The sequence below is a fragment of the Erpetoichthys calabaricus genome, chromosome 10 (genome assembly GCF_900747795.2).
Source record: "Erpetoichthys calabaricus chromosome 10, fErpCal1.3, whole genome shotgun sequence".
In the NCBI taxonomy this organism is placed as follows: domain Eukaryota; kingdom Metazoa; phylum Chordata; class Cladistia; order Polypteriformes; family Polypteridae; genus Erpetoichthys; species Erpetoichthys calabaricus.
In genome coordinates this window covers 141566237-141585546 of record NC_041403.2, presented here as the reverse complement: position 1 = coordinate 141585546, position 19310 = coordinate 141566237, and the positions used below count along the sequence as shown (strand labels likewise).

The window sequence follows — 19310 nt, the reverse complement described above, 5'->3', positions numbered from 1 at the left end:
TTGAGTCAGATCCAGAAGAGATTTACTGTATAACCGTAATATAAAATCTTAATGTTTGGGCCCACTTGGGAAGAAAGCCATCAGTATGAAGAGCAAAAGGTTTTTGATCCACCGAGAGATAATGTATAGTGTGGTTTCCGCCATAGTTATGTTGTAGCTTCCATTACATCATCGACATAGTGATCAAAGTCATTTGCCTTTCAACATGTGGCATAAATAATCCACCTTCGGTGGGGTGATGGCTCTGAGGCTAGGGATCTGTGCTGGCAATCGGAAGGTTGCCAGTTTGAATCCTGTAAATATCAGAAGTGACTCAACTCTGTTGGGCCCTTGAGCAAGGAAGGCCCTTAATCTGCAATTGCTCCATCCTGGGTATGACAATAATCTGCATCCAACCCTGCAAGTAGGTCCTCCAATTTACAGGGAAAACTAGGGGATTTGTGACAGGACTAGCACTCCAGCCACCATAAAAAACATCAGAGTCTTCCAGTGTGGTGCCGAGGTATCACCTGCTACACTCAGGTCCCAGTCCAAGTGGTTCGTCGTGTGGTGGTGCGGCAATGCGCTATCAGCGTATGCCACCAACCTCTTAACAAAAGGACAAGTGTCCATCTGTGTGTGTGTATCTATCTGGTTGCTACAGTTAGAAAGGAAAATTTAAAAATAGACAAAACATGTAGAAGAAGGGCAAAAAAAAAAAAAAAAAAAACAATATAATAAATTTACCAAATAAAATTTGGTAAAATAAGAAAATTGGTCTTACCAGCCTATTCAAAATTTACCAAATAAAAGTCTAAAATAAGAAAATTTTTCTTATCGGCCTATTCAGTTGTCTGACTCTATTATTTTCTTGCACCCACTTGTGGCCACGTGAACAGGATTTATAATGATAATGCTAATGATTGACAGCTTAATGATAAATTGACGTTCACCTCATGAAACTAAAGCTCCAACACGACTAGGCTAGAGCTGCTAAACTAGACCGATGTAGTAGTGACCACCACTACATTTTAGCAGGAAAAAATACCTCGACTATAAGAGTGGTCCGTTCAATGAGCTATGCCAAGAGGAGGCAAAGAAAAGAGACGGCTCTATCTGAAAAGGGAAAGACCGCTGAGAGGAGGCTTGAAGCGGACTTTAACATGTAGATAGCTAATAAGGACAAGCTACCCATGGACTGTTTAAGTTCACAATACAGAAATAACATTTAGAATTTAGAAAGATCACATTTTTCAACTGGAACATACATTAGGTTTCACTCCATCACTCAGGAGTGAAAACTGTACTAAAGAAATACCATCCATCCATTATCCAACCTGCTATATCCTAACTACGGGGTCACGGGGGTTTGCTGGAGCCAATCCCAGCCAACACAGGGTGCAAAGCAAAAAAAAACCCTGAACAAAGAAATACCTCCATGCAGAATTCAGAGAGAAAAAAAAAGACACTGGACCACATTTAAGAAGTAATTAAACAGTCATATGTGTCAAGACTTTGGGTTCATCCCCACACCTCTCGGTCACCATCACTATAAGCATTACAAGAGAGACGATCACACCCTGTAAAAGCAGCTGACTTCAGATGCCACTCCTGCCAAGGCAGCATCACATCTCAATTTGTCTCTTTTGAATGTTGCTGATCTGTTATTTAGATCTAACCTTTTGATATCACGTACTTATGTTTGCCTGCAATATACATTTGATCATGCTCTAAAGTGCCGTGTATATGCAAATTAATTTTGAACATCATGATTACATAAAGATAACACTACACAAAAAAAGAGAGTGTACTTCTACTTTTTAAATTGACTCTCCAGATGTGAACGTGTGTCTATTTTTTCACGTATGGTAGCAGACATTTTTTTTCATATACAGTTGTTCTCTGTAACTTCCACGGAGTTTTGCCCAACCGACAGCACCCTCCTAAAGTAAGGCCTAAAGTGCAACAGGAATCTGCATTTAGTTTAAACCAACCCCTGTAACCAGCAATTTCAATCACTTCCCATCCAGTGTAATCAGTTGCATTGTACAAAGTGCAATGTGGGAAAAAAAGAAAATCAATTTGGCTTCACTAAAAAAAAAAATAATCTGAGAATTGGAGTGGTATTTCAATTGGAATCCACATTTGGATAACACTGAATGAGTTCAAACGAAAGAAAAAATATATATAAATAGAATCAATTGTCCATTCCCAACACAGTTTCTCAGTGCCAGGGTCTGTTTATGTTTTGTAGCACCATCACAGAGAAAATGTTATGCGTTTGCCATTTGTCGGTCTCGGCTGCTTGTGGGGTCAAAGAAGAGAATCTCTACATGCTTTTTTGGAACAGAAAGGTTATTGAAAGCAGCAACCCTGAAGGCTGGACATATATCACTGCGTTTTTTTCGAAAGGAAGAAGGAGTACAGCAATCGGATTGGCAAAATATCAAAACGGATCAACAAATGCATTGGCCATGTAAAAGGAACTACAGCTACGAAGACCTGCCTAGGTAGGTGAAGGGGTGGTAATCCCATGAACCCTGCATTGCCCCTTGTTACGTCTAGCAGCCCTGGGTGAGCACTTCAAAGTTCATTTTTATTACAGTGCAGTACTGACTGAGGAAACATTTTACATTTGAAAGTTCAAATTCTCTCATTGGCCAGCTTTCACAATTCATCTACCCAGTATAATAAGACTGCTCAAATCCTGGACTATTGTGTGAACTTCAGGGGGTCCGGCGTGTGTATTTCACTACAGGGGTTACTGTGTGTTGAGGAGAAAAAAGGTCAGTTGTTTTCATCTTTGTGCCTTTCTTTTTAAACATATATTTTTTTGGCTTTGTTAAAATTGTCTTTAGTACTAGGGTGTTGTACCGTGGTGGCCATTATGAATGTTGTGAGAAGTCAAACAAAATGACACCTTTTATTGGCTAACTAAAAAGATTACAATATGCAAGCTTTCAAGGCAACTCGGGCCCCTTCTTTAGGCAAGACGAAAGCTTACATATTGTAATCTTTTTAGTTAGCCAATAAAAAGGTGTCATTCTGCTTGACATCTCATTAAAATTGTCTTGTAACTGTCTTTTTAGATATAATGTTGATTATATTGATAGGCAATTCTTCATTTACTGCTCCTCTTAAATATGGTGTTCCTCAGGGATCCATTTTGGGTCCTATTTTACTCTCCATATACTTTCACCCTCTTGGGGCAATTTTTAGGAACTTTAACATTTCTTTTCACTGCTATGCTGATGATACTCAGGTTTATATTCCTGTCTGCAACTCTACAACAGATCAACTCCACAACTGTCTGTCCGAACTAAGATCCTGGATGGCTAATAATTTTCTTGATCTAAATCAAAATAAAACAGACGTGCTTATTGTGGGTCCATCAGCTAAAGCCCAAATTGGTCTTGGACTTCTTGGCTCTTTCTCTGTCTTTTCCAAACCTCAAGTCTGCAATCTTGGTGTTATCTTTGATAGTAACCTCTCTTTTGAGAAACAAGTAAATTATCTAGTCAAGAGTTGCTTTTTCCAACTTCGTCTATTAGGTAAGATAAAGCCTTTTTTTATCTTCTAGGGATCTTGAGATAGCTACTCATGCATTTATCTTTTCTCGCCTTGATTACTGCAACTCACTGTATTCTGGGATTAATAAATCCCTGATACACAGGTTACAGTTGGTCCAAAATGCTGCCGCTCACTTTCTGGTTGGGGCAAGAAAGTATGACTCTGTTTCTCCAATATTAGCTTCTTTACACTGGCTGCCTGTCGGTTTTCGAATTGATTTTAAAATCTTGCTGCTAGTTTTTAAATCTTTACATTTGCTTGCTCCTGCCTATTTATCTGAACTGTGTGTTTTACATCAGCCATCTAGAGTGCTTAAATCTTCTGGTCAGCTGTCTCTGGTTGTCCCTCGTACCAAGTGTAAAACCAAGGGGGACAGACAGGGCTTGTGCAGCTGCTGCTCCTCGCCTGTGGAACTCTTTACCTCGTCACATAAAGGAGTCGTCTACAATTGAACTGTTTAAAACAAGATTAAAGACTCAGTTCTATTCACTTGCATTCCATGACCTTCAGTAATACTGATGGTTTCCTCTTTGTGATTATATAACATTACTTCTATTTTTTTATGTATATAATATTACTTCTATTTATTATGTATTTTATTTTACGTTCATACATTTTATTTCTATTTATGTTTTATATTAATTTGTTTTGTTTTTCTTTTATTCTATTACTAGTCATTTAGCCCGTTACAATAACGGGCGCTAGAACAGTAGTGCATAAACATTAGTAGGTACAGTTTATATTAAATGGCAAGGGACTTTGACCTCATTCTTTTTGTTGGTCGTATTTTTCTTTCTTTCAGCCTTTCTTTTGTTGATGTTTACTTGCTGAGCTGACCGTTCTTCGTGGGCTGCCGCCATGTATTGTGTGTCTAATTTTCTGTGACAGTAATACTGTCTTGTACGGCTCTATTCAATAAGGGCGCGTAGATACTTTAGTTCAAATGGCTCTGGAATATGTGAAGAGCAACAGGTGCAGATCTTTATTTACGCGCGCCTTTATTCGCTGCGCCCAACTGAGGTCATCCTTTTGAGGCTCGCCTTTTTGTGCGCGCCCTTATTGAAGGATACCGTCTTGTACGTCCGCTGGCTTGTATGTCCATAATATACGTCCGTATGTCCGTAATATACGTCCGTATGTCCGTAATATACCTTTAATTTTCTCTGGCGATAATACAGGTGTGCGCGTCGGTAATATGCCTTTAATCTCCTCTGACAGTAATACTGGCTTGTATGTGGCTGTAATATGCGTCACTGTTTTGTGTACCTTTAATTTCCTCTCGCAGTAATACTGGTTTGTATTTCTGTAAAACGCCTCTAACTTTCTCTGACAGTAATATCACGCATGCGCACTTCACCAGAAGACACCCACACACAGACACCTGGACGCACATAGGGATTTTATATATATATATATATATATATAGATTGTAAAGCACTTTGGCCACAGCATTACTATGTTGTTTTAAATGTGCTATATAAATAAATTGACATTGACATACTTCGCGGGATGATATTTTCCTATCCTTACATTAACAAAACAACATGGTACAGCCATACTATAATTTAAGCACACATAATCAACACTCCATTTTATGTTTCAGGAATAACAAGATAACATGTAATTTTCACTAAATACACAGCAAACTTTAATCAACTTACATGTTATAGTTGCCCCAAAATTTCTCTTGTCTACAGCACTGAATCTGCAAAGGAGAGCAAAATAAAGCAAACCACTCGCAGTGCTAAGACAGACATTTATGTTAACTATAAAGGAGCAGCTAATTTAAAAGCTTAGAAGTATAAACATGCCAGCTTTACACCATTAGTCAACCAACTGCAAGTTAACGTGTCTACTGCTGAATTTTGTGAAACAAAGTGCTTTAAATACTGCCATAGGTTGAAGGTCCCAAGAAAGTGAATGTAAACAGAAACACTTAAGTTGTTGCTGAAAATCTCAACCAACTAATACAATTTTTTGCTTCATTCATCATTTATGAATACTGAACTAAAGAAACTATGGAACTTTCTTACAGAAGGCAACGATGTTGGTTTAGCCTTATTTAGGCATGTAATTGTGAAATCTGCGACACTCTGAAAAATCAGCAAGCAACCTCAATGCTGAGTAATTTTTCACTTGCTTTTTTATTTAGAACAAGGAAACAACATACAAGAAATAATAACTACCTTGTCAACTAGGGGAAATTGTGTAATTCACTAACAACAGAAAAGGCATGACAACAGGTACCAAACATTCATTTAAAAAAAAAAAATCCATGTTGATATGATCTGTAGACATAAATAAGTAGCTTGTATTAATATTTCCACGTGTGAATTTACAATATAAAGGATAACATCCTAGAAAATTAATGTTATGGGGATTTTACAGTTCTTAAATGTAATTTTAAATAATTATTTACCTAACCATTCTAGAATTTCAGTTTCATAAGCCTCGTTTACTTTCTCATATTAATTCTTCAGCTTAATTTAAGCAAATGACCCACTGTATTTTAGTGGTCCCCAAATCACACTGGAGTCATTTTTAATGCCCACCTCAATGAGCTGTTTGTTCCATCCGTAGGTCTCAAACATAACAGGTAAGCTCCCATTGGACGTACCAGCTATTCTTCATATTCTGAGGGCCATGCTGTTGACATAAGCAACAGAAAATGTGGAAATCTGGACACGTCGCTTAAGTTTAAAAATGTAAATTAGCAAAAGTTTTTGTCCACCCCAGTTGTTTAAGCATGGAAAGAACTAGCAGTATATGCCAGACTGAAATGATTAGTGAACCTACAAATGTAAACGACATCTTCTATTATAGTTTATGACAAAATGCAAGGCGGTTCATTAAAGCACATTTCCTGGTGCACTCGACCCTTGTCTAAGTTTGTTCAGGAGATGGTCAGTAAAGGGTTAACCTTTCGGAGTACCATCCACCCTGACTTAAATCTACAAAACCCATTATGCTGAACTGCTTGATTGTAAAGTGATGATTAGCAAAGAATTAGACACAGTATAAAACCAAAACCTTGCGCTGTCACTCTCAATGTCAGGCGAAGATGCAAAGTCAGTATGGCGTTGGACAGCCAGCACACACTCACTTCTGTTCTTCAATAAATTCTACAGCAACTGAACACTTGCAAAAAGGTGGGAATGGTATTTTTAAAACAGCTATTACACGTCATGTCTTCATACTAAAAGTGTAGCTTTTGTTTTCTTTTCCTACCTAGTGTACATAAGCAAACTCTTGATATCAGCAATGAGGAAATGTGCTTGTTCTGTGTTGTTGAAATCATTAGCATGTGCTATTGGCTAGCTTCTTGCAAAGAGCTTTATTTAATTGAGATTGAATTTGATTTTCTTCTGTGACTGTTCATGCAGATCCACCAATAACTGAAGACTACTAGAATGTAAAATGTTTCATATTACATATGAAAAAAACAAAGCAATTGCTACAATGTTTGCACTGTATTAAAATAAATTTTGGCCACACTTTTGCTGCTCAATTCAAGGTGCACTGGGCAGCATAAAACAAACCTTGTAGGGACTGGCAAAAAATGTAAAATAGTCAAGGATTTGGCCATAAATATTAACAAACGAGGCATCTTCTTAGTCTGTAGGATTCTGGATTACAATCAGGAAATATTCTTTATCTGTTGGATAAAAACAGAAACAATGCGTTGTTATACATTTCCTAAAATGAACCAATGATGCAACACTGTATCAAGTTAAAAAGGTTGACAGTCACAGTGTAGTCCACACTAAAACATGACTGCTGACAAACTTTTCTGCTCCATTAGTGTGATACAACAAGTTTATATACTGATATATCATTGGGTATTGCAATGTTAATTAAAATAAGAAAATAATAATAATGATAATAAGTTGCATTCATACAGCTCCTTTCAGAAACCCAAGGTTGCTTTAAATACAGAATAAAAAAAAAAAAATCACACAAATGACAAAAGTTTGTAGAAGAGGAAAGTTTTGAGTTGAGATTTAAAGGTAAAGAAAGAGTAGCAATCTCAGAGACACTGAGGAAGAGAGTTCCAGAGTTGAGGAGCCATGACACTGAAGGGCTTTCCTATCAGGGTGGACAGTCTGGTGCATGGGACAGTAAGGAGATTACTGCTCGAGGACCTGAGAAAGCGACAAGGAGTGTATGGAGCTAGGAGCTGAGTGAGGTAGAGGGGAGAAAAGTTATGGAGGGCATTGAAGGTGAGAAGCAGAATCTTGAATTTAATCGTTGATGGAACTGGTAACGAGTGAAGCTGGGAGAGAACAGGGGAGATGTGAGCAGAACGCTTTGTGTGGGTGAGGACTCTGACAGTGGAGTTCTAAATGTATTGTAGCTTCTGTACAGATTTTGCAGGGAGGTTGATGAAGACAGAATTACAGTTATCAATATGAGACATTATGAAACAATGAACCAGAGTTTGAGCATCACTAAAGGAGAGAAATGGCCAGAGGCGTGAATGAAGAATGAAATTTTGGAAAGAGACCTGATGTATAGCTCAAAGTTAAGTGATGAATCAAACAAAACACCAAGATTTCTGACCACTAGAGCAGGTTTGACAAGTGTACCATCATCAGAAGCAGAGAAGTTGGATGCCTTAGAAAGTAGAGAGTTTGGGCCTACCAGTAACACTTCAGTTTTAATGGCATTAGGTTTGAGGAAGTTATTTTCCATCCACAGATTAAGGTCAGTGGTACAGTCAGTGAGTGTGCTGGTAGGCGAGTCTGTAGGGGAGTGTGTATTAAGATATAACTGTATATCGTCTACATAAAAGTGGAAGTTAAGGTCATGTCTGCGAATAATCTGACCCAAAGGAAGGATATAAAGTAGAAAGTAATGGCCCAAGGAATGAACCCTGAGGAACACCACGCGACACAGGTGAGGTGAAGGATTTATATCGGCCGAGTGTGACAAACTGTTACCTATTAGAAAGATGTGATATGAGCCATTGAAGAGATCCCTACAGTGGAGAGACATGAGAGGAGGATTTCATGATTAACAGTGTCAAATGCTGCACTTAAGTCAAGAAGGAGGAGAATATTAAGTATAAAAAAAATAATCTTGTAAAAACAAGTGCACCTTTGCAACCATAACATAAAGAGATTAATCCGTTTAATAATTAGAATGACTGGGAAAAAAAGTGTCCGGTTACCTGGTGCAACCATTATTTCATTCTTCTTGGAGCGGATTCGAAGAAAGGTAAGATCATTCTGTGGGTCCATGTCTCTTACTGTGCTCCGGGCTTTTATCACCAGCTGGTGAATGAGGCCGGCATATTGCACAGTTGTGGGATTATCCAAAGTTGTTTTTATTGGAATGCCTGGAGAAATCATTAAATTAATTCAAATAAAGAGAGGAAATACAAGCTTATATGAAATTCATCCAAAAAACTCAACACACTCAGTTCACTCTAATGTCAACAGCTGATGCGTAGATGATAAAACTCTAATGCCATCTTTATTATTAGTTATTACTAACCTGTTTCATTTTTACCCTACAAAAAGTGAACAACCTTACATTATCATAATAATGTTTAATTCTCTATAGTGAAAAGCTCATCATACCTTCTGCGTTCACAATAATGATACCTTGAACCCCTTTCTGGTTCTGGATTCTCTTTAACGTTTCTTCCACTTCTGCCTACAAAACAGAGAATTGCTGCTGGTTACAACATGACACACAGCCTGACAAATTAAAGTCACTCTCGAGTGCATGATGAATGAAGCGTTGAATATGATGCACCGGATCATCAAAGAACAAAAATGACAGGTAAGAAATATTTCAAGTGCATCTGCTCATCATGTGGGTCACCCACTCGCAAAAATATTATACTGACCCACCCTTCGTCATTTTTGATTAATGAGTCTGACACTTGATTTTCTCCTTTAAGTTAGTAAAAACAGGCACAACTCTTCTTTCATTAGCATAGTCTCACTTCCTGTGCTGTGAAATTGACCAAACACTGTCACCTACTGACTAGGAGAATATCAATGTGCCAGTCAAACATCCCACAACAACTTGATATGCGTTTTGGTTGCTGATCGTGCCCTCGTTTTGCATTGTGGTCTGCACGCAGGCTTAACACACACACAAAAAGGACAAGGTCAACCATTCCACTGCTGGTTCAATGCCAGTTAAAAGTGAAAGGACTCTTAATTACAAGCAGCATGATGACAAAATAAACATAAAATAACTTGACAAATACTGGAAGAATGTTTTCAGTGAATTAAATATGAAGGACATCCCACCAAGGAGAGGGGACATCATCACAGCCAAGTCAGAGAATGAAACCATGTTGTATACAGAAAGCATCCAGAAACCATATATAAAAGCGGCACTTTGTTTTCAGGCGAAACCAATTTAGTATTGATAAGGTATGAAAGCACAGTAACATGAAACTGTTTACTATACTAGTCAGCATGCAAGATCCAAGAAATGCTGATGGAGTGCTAAGTATTTTCATTAAATGTACAACATGGAAATAAAAATGTACTCTGATGCAGCAGGTAACTCTTTTCGAATGGTAAGGCTTACTACCTCTAATAAAATGACTTCAGTAGTTTATTGATCACATGTGAAGGCTTGGACTCCTGTCACAAATTTAAGCATTCAGGCTTAGGAAATGGACATTACCTTTATAAACCAGACGGCTATATTCCATTACAAACAGACTTTGCCTTATGCAGCCACAGAGGAGAATCTCATTTAAAAAATAAGATGCTCACCATTTACTGATTATGTATTCTGGGCTCCTAACAGACACTGCAGAGTGTGAAGATACTTTTTAGGTCTAAACATCCTTTTTAGCAACACAAGGTTTCTCTTAATGGTCCAAGCATAACAAATATTAATGAGACTGTATACATCGTTAAGTAAAGGTTTAGGACACTATAAAGCAGGGGTGTCGAACTCCGGGCCTGGTGGGCCGCAGTGGCTGCAGGTTTTCATTCTAACCCTTTTCCTAATCAGTGACCAGTTTTCACTGCTAATTAACTCCTTTTCCTTTCATTTCAATAGCCCTGTTTTTAAGGATTCAGTCCTCTGAATTGATTTGTTTCTTCATTAAATGGTAGCCAAAAAGAAATGAGACGTAAAACGAGCCAACAGATGAGCAGCTAAACTGGGATTTCAAACTCCAACCAATCTCTTAATGAGAAGCTGATTCTTGCTGTTAATTAAGCCCGTTATTTAATTCCATGGCTTGTTGCTGCTCTCATTCTGACACAGCAGATATTTCCAAAACTGTTGATTTTTCTTTTTTTTTTTTTCTAAGAACATCGTCAAAATGTTTTGGTGACCTGAGAGATCAACCTTACGAAGACCTTCACCTTTCTTTATTATTAGATATTGTGTGTTGGGCACAGGTGAGCTGGTCATGTGGTGGCTTGTTTTGTGTCTCATTATTGTTTGGCTACTAATTAAGGAAAAAGAGACAACTAAGGGGCCTGAGTCAAGTTAATTAAAATTAAAGCAAATGAAGTTAATTAGCATTAAAAACTGGTCACTAATGAAGAAGATGGTTAAAATGAAAACCAGCAGCCACTGCGGCCCTCGAGGACCGGAGTTCGACACCTGTGCTGTAAAGGATATACTGCACCTTAGTGTAACTTTAAAAATTAAAATGGTCATGATTTTGATAGAGAAACTAATTTGTGATATATATATATTTTAGGTCTGAAAACAAAATTTTGGAATACATTTATTAACTGTGCCTTTCAGTTCATTTTTCATAAAATATTTTTTGCAAGAGTGAAAGGGAAGGTCTACAGGACGGTAGTGAGACCAGCTATGTTATATGGGTTGGAGACGGTGGCACTGACCAGAAAGCAGGAGATAGAGCTGGAGGTAGCAGAGTTAAAGATGCTAAGATTTGCACTGGGTGTGACAAGGATGGACAGGATTAGAAATGAGGACATTAGAGGGTCAGCTCAAGTTGGATGTTTGGGAGACAAAGTCAGAGAGGCGAGATTGCGTTGGTTTGGACATGTGCAGAGGAGAGATGCTGAGTATACTGGGAGAAGGATGTTAAGGATAGAGCTGCCAGGCAAGAGGAAAAGAGGAAGGCCTAAGAGAAGGTTTATGGATGTGGTGAGAGAGAACATGCAGGTGTTGGGTGTAACAGAACAAGATGCAGAAGACAGGAAGATATGGAAGAAGATGATCCACTGTGGCGACCCCTAATGGGAGCAGCCGAAAGAAGAAGATGATTTTGTGTACACTGGAAAAAGGACCACCTATCAACATTAAAAATTCTTTGTACTTAAGTAATCCCTTCCAAGATGCTGATTGTGTTAATAATACTTCAGTAGAAGCAAAGCTTTACAAATAATTGTTGTTGTAAGAAGTTGCAGGTAACCTTCCACCCCATAATGCTGGGCTACCAGGTTTGTAAAGCTACTAGCCCAGCAGACTCCCATATGCATTTACAATTTGTACTCCCTGCAGACAAACCAATTACTCTACATATATCATAAGTCTTTCAGTATTTTAGCACAAAAGGAACAGCCATGGAGGAAGTGAAATGTATTACTAACACTATGGGCAAATTAAAATGTCCAGCCAGTGAAATAGCAAGTGTTCCAAATGTGCTTTTTTTTTCTAAAGATTTCACATGTGAAGAAGTGGATAACCAGCCAGCAGTTACAGAAACTGCCAAGGAGATATTCCGTGATTTGGAAATTGTAGAGGGATAAGTGCTGCTTCGATTAAAAAAAAATGAAACACAGAGACAAATAACATTAACTTAAAATGCTCAGGGTGGTTAGCGAGCACATACATACAGACTTGACTAAGTGCCTTGAGCATTTGAAAGGCGCTATATAAAAATGTATTATGTGTATTTTTCAAAAATCATTGCACTCAGGGAAATTCCCAAGGACCTGAAATTAGTAAATGTAATCTATTATAAAAAAAAAATCTTGGAAGGCTTGGAAGGAGAAGAGACGCAATTTTCTCAGGCATTTTAACATCTAGTGAGACAAATGGACAGCTGCTGTACAGGCTTTTAAATGGTCAAAGCGCTGCACGACATTCAGATCACGCAGCACGGCACAAGCAGCAGCAAGCCAACAGCTGAATGAGCAAAGAGGAGGTAAAAAAATGTATTTGTTTTCCATTGTATCACCGTTTAAGAGGGGGTTTCGGAGGAGCGACTGCATCGCCTTAGCATGCGTTCAGCCCCCCTCTTCACAGAGAGGCGAAGTGGCTGGCGCGTTGTGCACCACCCTTGCTGGGTAAGCGAATCGAACAGGGGGCAAAGTCCCCCTAGTCTTGCTATATAAAAGAGGTGATTGGGATGATCTAAGACTATAGGCCAGTAAGGCCCCATCTTATATATCGGAATGTCGGACACCTTATATTACAAATCGCAACCTCATATCCTCAACTGAGTGTCTCCTTAGAATTCTAAGAGCAAAACTTAAAAGAAGTGGTGAGGCGGCCTTCTGCTGTTATGCACCTAAAATCTGGAATAGCCTGCCAATAGGAATTCGCCAGGCTAATACAGTGGAGCACTTTAAAAAACTGCTGAAAACACATTATTTTAACATGGCCTTCTCATAACTTCACTGTAATTTAAATCCTGATGCTCTATATATCCAATCCATTATAATAACTATTCATGGTGGTTCTAAAATCTGTACTAACCCCTACTCTCTCTTCTGTTTCCTTTTCTGGTGTCCTTTACTCAAAGTACCATGATGTTCCAACAATGATAGATGGATTAAAAGATCAAGTGACTCCATGAGAGCCCTAACTACAAAGAGGACTACAGTATTTCATTTATGTTAGGCAGAATGCCCAGAGGGGACTGGGTGGTCTCGTGGCCTGGAACCCCTGCAGATTTTATATTTTTCTCCAGCTTTCTGGAGTTTTTTTTTTGTTTTTTTCTGTCCACCCTGGCCATCGGACCTTATTCCTTTTCTATGTTAACTAATGTCTTATTTTACTTTCTTATTTTGTCTTTTATTTTTCTTTTCTTCATTATGTAAAGCACTTTGAGCTACTTTTTGTATGAAAATGTGCTCTATAAATAAATGTTGTTGTTGTAAGCTTAACAGTGCATCACAGGTAAATAACTGGGAACAATTATTTAGGAAAAGATCAAGCCTCATATGATACTGGGAAATAGTCAACATGAGTTCAGATGGAGGAGATCGTGTTTTACTCACATGCTGAAATTCTATGAGGAAGCAGCACGACAAAAGCAAAAATAAAGACAAGTGTATATGATATAAAAATCTTCTGAAAATGAACATAAATCATAAGTCACCATATGACAGGCTAGTGATCAAACATAAGGAAAGTGGGAATTCAGAGCACCGTACATAGGTAGGTACAAAAATGGCTTAAACACCAGGACCAAAGGGTTAGGCGACAGGAATTCATAAGAATTACGTGTCTGTTCAGAGTTCAGCGTCTGGCCACTGTTCTTTCTTAAATTAGTTTAGACAAACTTCATTAATCCCCACAGGAAATTTAGATGAAATATAGCAGAAGAAACACATAAAATAAAAATACTCTCTGAGAAAATAATACAACCAAACAAGCGTGACTAGACTGATTCCAGGACTGAGAGGTAGGAGTTACAAGAGAAAACTTCGTAGTTCCAGCCAAGATTGATTAAGAGCTGACACGATTGAAATATTTAAAATTATGAAAAGAATTAGTGCAATGGTTCTCCAACATTACTTTATAAAAAAATTCTTCAACAGGAACACTGTAACCAGTCGAGAAACTTGTTAAGGATACATTTTGCACACCTTTAGAAAAGTTTATTCACAGCGCGAACTGCAGACACATAAAGTAAGTTTCCAACTATTGTGGTAGAGAGAAGAACTTCAGGGACCTTCAAAATCTGACTTATTTCAGGGAAACGAGGTGGAAAAGATTGGCAAACTTATTTTTCTGAATGGCCAGCTCTCATCAAAATTGTTCAAATGTTCTAATCTTCCAGAATGAACACCCAGTTAATACGTCTCTCAAACAGATCTCAGACTATAGGTGTCCTTTTTTAACTCACTAACATAAGTTGGACTAGTCAAGGCTGATTAGTTGGACGCAGTGTCTGTTAAAATTGCAGCCTGTGCATTGTTCTCGAAGCCCCCCAGTCACCTCATTTGCTGCAAACACTGCCTTTCCTTCTTATAGCTAGGAAGCTGAGATATTTTGAAAGGTGCAAGATATGAACTAATATTCCATTTCAGCCAAACTTAAATTTCACTGAAAGAACATGGACTGGTTTGACTAAAGTAATGTTGTTTGCACAACATCAGCAGATCTGTTTGTTAAAGCTACTGCTGAACACATCACAAAATGGTCCACAATGAAGAAAGATATTCTGATACTATAACCCACTCAAATCACATCATTACAGCCCTCAAATAATTAGAATGCACAGGCATGACATAGTCATTTCAAAACCAGCTTGTTCCAATGCAGGTTCTCAGGAGGATGAAGCCTACCCCAGAATCACCAGATTCAGGACAGGAGCGAGTGCCCTATGTTCGGGACCTTCTCATCTTTTCCACTCAATCACAGCGACTCAGAGTACAATCAGGTCAACCTCATCCTGCAATTCATTGGGTTGTGGAAGGAAACTGTTCTGCATGTGTATCACACCAATGTTTTTGAATTCTTTACGACGTTCTACTTTGTCATCTACTCTTTGTCTTTTATTTCCAGCCCCGGGCCTGGTTAAATCTCTTGGCACAAAGACTTGTCTCGTGGGACATGAAAGTGTCTCTCTGGAAAGTCAGGTCTCATCCCAGGATTTTTTTTATTATACTAGAGAGATATATACAGTATATATTTAAAAAATATTAAATTTAGTAAATATTTTCATACTAAATTGATTCAGAACAATATTGTATACATGCATATTGTAATTTGTTACATTTTAGTTAAATTTATTTTGAATGTTGTACCTAAATGTGACGTGATGTAAACATTTCAATTTTAATTATGCGAATGAATGCATATAAAAATAACTAATCACACCTAAATGTGACGTGATGTAAACATTTCAATTTTAATTATGCGAATGAATGCATATAAAAATAACTAATCACAATTAAAACCATTTTTTAGAAGTTGAAATCTGCAGACATTCGTAATGGCAAAGAGCAATCATTTACTGGTGCTTGTTAGATTAGCAAATGAATCCCCTGTTCGTTTTAAACGTTCAGATAAAACACTGCTCAGTCGGTGCATGGATTTCCTCCCAGACATGTATAGCAATGCCTTTCTGAAGTACTCAGACTCTGCCAAGTTTTCAGACTTTACTGAATTTATTTGGGTTCTTACACAAGTCTCTCGACTTCCATCACAATGACTTAACTCGATCTTTTACATCGCGCCATGCAAACTCTAAATGGGACACTTAGTTCTAAACGGTAAACATTAACGCAACAACAAAAGCATAATGTCAAGCATATTTTAAACTAATACGACCATTACAGTAAATCATTTAACACATGCAATAATTAAAAACATTATAACCAATTGAGAATATAACTTTTAGTTCAATAAAATGTGAAAGGTCTCGAGGGTCCGAGTACTTCCACAAGGAAGTGTATGTAGCCATTTACACATTTTCAAACCGACTTAAACTGAACAATAATAAGGAATTATTAGGGGGAAAAAAATGAAGAATTGATACACCTACTTCGAATGCACAAGTAGCTAATGGATGTTTGGTTTTATGTGGTCTAAAGTACGAATGTGTGACTCTCTCCCTGTTGCGTGTTTATTTTAGCTTATCTTTACAAGAGACTATCACAGTTACGGCAACATTTAAACACTCCGAACTCGTAAACGAATTAAACAATCGAAGTGTGTACGTCACGTGAGCTGCCCTCTCCTCCGCTATCTCTAACTGTAGTGTGTAACAGGATATGTCTGGAAGCTCGCTAGTCGTGTTATCCACTCCACATCTGCTAACACCATACTGCATCCCTTGTTTTGAATTAAAGGAATGTCTGCTTCTTCGAGATCTTTCATTTTGACTAAAATAAGGTTTCCTCTGCCGGTCTTTCTCGAGGGCCACGCATCACTGACAGAACTCGTAATTTGTTATGACTCAGTCCGAGCAAATAACTGAAACGTTTCCAGCGTGACTGACACTACGCTGCAGTTGATGATCAAACACGTTTAAATCTTAACGTCGATGGACACTCGGTTGATCACAGCAGATTTATTATGCTGGCTGACGACTCCCCACTTCCTAATAATGAGCTATGATAAATCTGCCATAACAGATCGCCCGACACTAATTCATGACAAAAGCAACTTCGGCTAATGTCAGATTGTGACAGCGCCACGTTGTTACTTGCAAAATATTCAGCAACTTGTACGCACCATTTTGTCGTTTTAATCTTTAACAAGAATTCTTCCAACGCCTATTTCTTCGGCAGCTTTAGCAGACCGAGCATGCGCAAACTCGTCCCCTCCGCTTCAGAGCCGACCAATTGATTCATAGGGGCAGGACTGCGCCTGCGCTCTACTCCACTCTGTTTTTGTCGCTTCCACTCTGACCATCGATTTTCGTGCGTATGCTTTTACTTCACACCGCATCGCAGATACATTACTGCCATCTATCACCTTGGAGGATTTTCGAGTGGGATTTTTCTCATATACTGTACATTAATTACTTGTCTAGACTTCGGCCACAAGACTGTCACGAGAGAGTGGAATAAATGCCTGCAATAGTAAACATTTCTAAACTCTTTTTGTTATGTGGAGGACTGACCAGATTTCTCTTTCCCAAGGATTTTTAAGTGTTCCTAGTCCTTCTGCGAGGTGTAAATCTCCCAGCAAATCATCAGTTTCTACCGGTACCTAATGCCCGGTATACCTCCAGTGAAATGTACCCACAGGGCATCTTCACCGGCTTTCACCCAAAACATGCCGGCTGTCTCTCTCTGACCAGAGAACCATTGTCCTAACTGCATTAGGGCTCTCCTGACCCTTTCAATGAATTCAGGCATCATTGTCTTATTTGTACCAGCAATTTAATTGAGGATAAGGGGGAAAAAATGATTGGTAGACCAAAATGCTTAGGCTGAAAATCCAGCTCCAGACTCGGCACTGTAATGAAGATTATTATACAGTATTTAAAAATAAATAAGAAAACAGTTCAGGGGTTCCTGTACTCTTGTTCATGCAAATTTAGCGGAGTTGTAATTATAGGTCATAAAGAGGCATATGTCAAACAGTGCTAGTGTACTGTACTACAATAGTCAGGGAAGGAAGCTTACAAAGGTGAAATAGGAAAGGACGGGGCATCATTACTGTCAGTCAGTCACTCATTGTCCAACCCGCTATACCCTAACTACAGGGTCACGGGGGTCTGCTGGAACCAGTCCCAGCCAACACAGGACGCAAGGCAGGAACAAACCCTGGGCAGGGGCCAGCCCACCACAGGGCACACACACACACACACACACCAAGCACACACTAGGGACCATTTAGGATCGCCAATGCACCTAACCTGCATGTTTTTAGACTGTGGGAGGAAACTGGAGTACCCGGAGGAAACCCACGCAGACACGGGGAGAACATGCGAACTCCACGCAGGGTCATCGTTACTGGACTCGGATGCTAGAAGGGGATGTGGACAAAGCTAACGTTGTGAACTAATTTTTTAACAGATTTTCCCTACCACTGCCATCTTCTTCCAATGGCCAGTCCAATCACCCCCCCCCCCCCCCCCCAATCCTTACTACATCAGCAACTCCTACCATGTCAACTGATGAAAAAAACAGATTTGTGCATCTCTGAACGTCAGTATAGGCTGTCCATAACTGATGACAAAGTGTGGATACAACTGAGGATGCTACACATGGGAAAAGCTGCTGAACCAGTTGGTGACAGTCCTCGAGTTCTTAAAGCTTTTACTGACCAAGTTTGTGGTGTCCTCTGTCACCTGTTCAGTCTGTCACTGAAGTTCCAGAAAGTGCCACTGCTGGGGAAAACACCCTGCATTATTCCAGTTCCAAAGAATCTAGCGCTACTCCGCCTAATAACTACAGGCCAGTTGACCGGAGGTCTCTCATCATGAAGACCTCTTAGAGTTTGGCCTTGTGGAAGACCACGTGCACCCACTGCGGTTTACCTATCAGACAAAGACTGGAGATTATCTATCTGCTCTACAAAGCTTATTCTCACCTGGAGGAAGCTGGCAGCACTGTGAGGATGTTTTCTGGTTTTTCCAGAGCCCTCAATACCATTCAGCCATTCCTGTTAAAGAGTAAACTCGGAGATGTGCAGGTGGATGACCCTGTGGTGTCCTGGTTAATGGACTACCTGTCAGGCAGACACAGTTTGTGAGACTCAAGGACTGTGTCTGTACTATGAAGTGAGCAACACTGGAGCACCACAAGGACCAGTCCTGTCTCCTTTTCTCTTCACTCTGTACACCTCCGAATACAAATATAATACCATGTCATGTCACTTGCAGAAATTCTCAAATGATTCTGCATTTATAGGTTGCACTGATAAAGAGGATGAGACAGAGTATAGGAGTAAGGTGAAGAACTTTGTTTCTTGCTGCAAAGAGAACTGTCTGCAACTTAACATCAGCAAAATCAAGGAACTGGTTACTGGCTTTTACCACACCAAAGAGTCCGCATGTCCGGTCACTGTTCAGGGAGTGGGTGGAGAAGTGGTGCACCGCTACAGTACTTGGAGGTCCATGTCAATCATAGGTTGGACTGGTCTTGGAACACAGAGGAGCTATAAAAGAA

The 19310-nt window shown here is 39.1% G+C and overlaps 1 protein-coding gene across 1 annotated transcript; it reads right to left on the bottom strand.

The window, feature by feature from the left end:
• Positions 1–5674: 5674 nt before the first annotated feature.
• dynlrb1 (dynein, light chain, roadblock-type 1) lies at positions 5675–17067 on the bottom strand. The gene is made up of 4 exons (XM_028812010.2): positions 16924–17067; positions 9132–9207; positions 8720–8887; positions 5675–7204 (listed from the first exon to the last, which is right to left on the bottom strand). The coding sequence occupies exons 1-4, from the start codon at positions 16924–16926 to the stop codon at positions 7161–7163; spliced, it is 291 nt and encodes a 96-aa protein (XP_028667843.1). The 5' UTR covers positions 16927–17067; the 3' UTR covers positions 5675–7160.
• Positions 17068–19310: the final 2243 nt, after the last annotated feature.

Excerpts from the sequence above, each read along its gene's own strand:
- dynlrb1 (XM_028812010.2), bottom strand. Across the intron at positions 8,888-9,131 it reads CATTATTGTGAACGCAGAAG|GCATTCCAATAAAAACAACT; the intron begins GTATGATGAGCT and ends TGATTTCTCCAG. Across the intron at positions 7,205-8,719 it reads TGAAATAATGGTTGCACCAG|ATAAAGAATATTTCCTGATT; the intron begins GTAACCGGACAC and ends TTTATCCAACAG.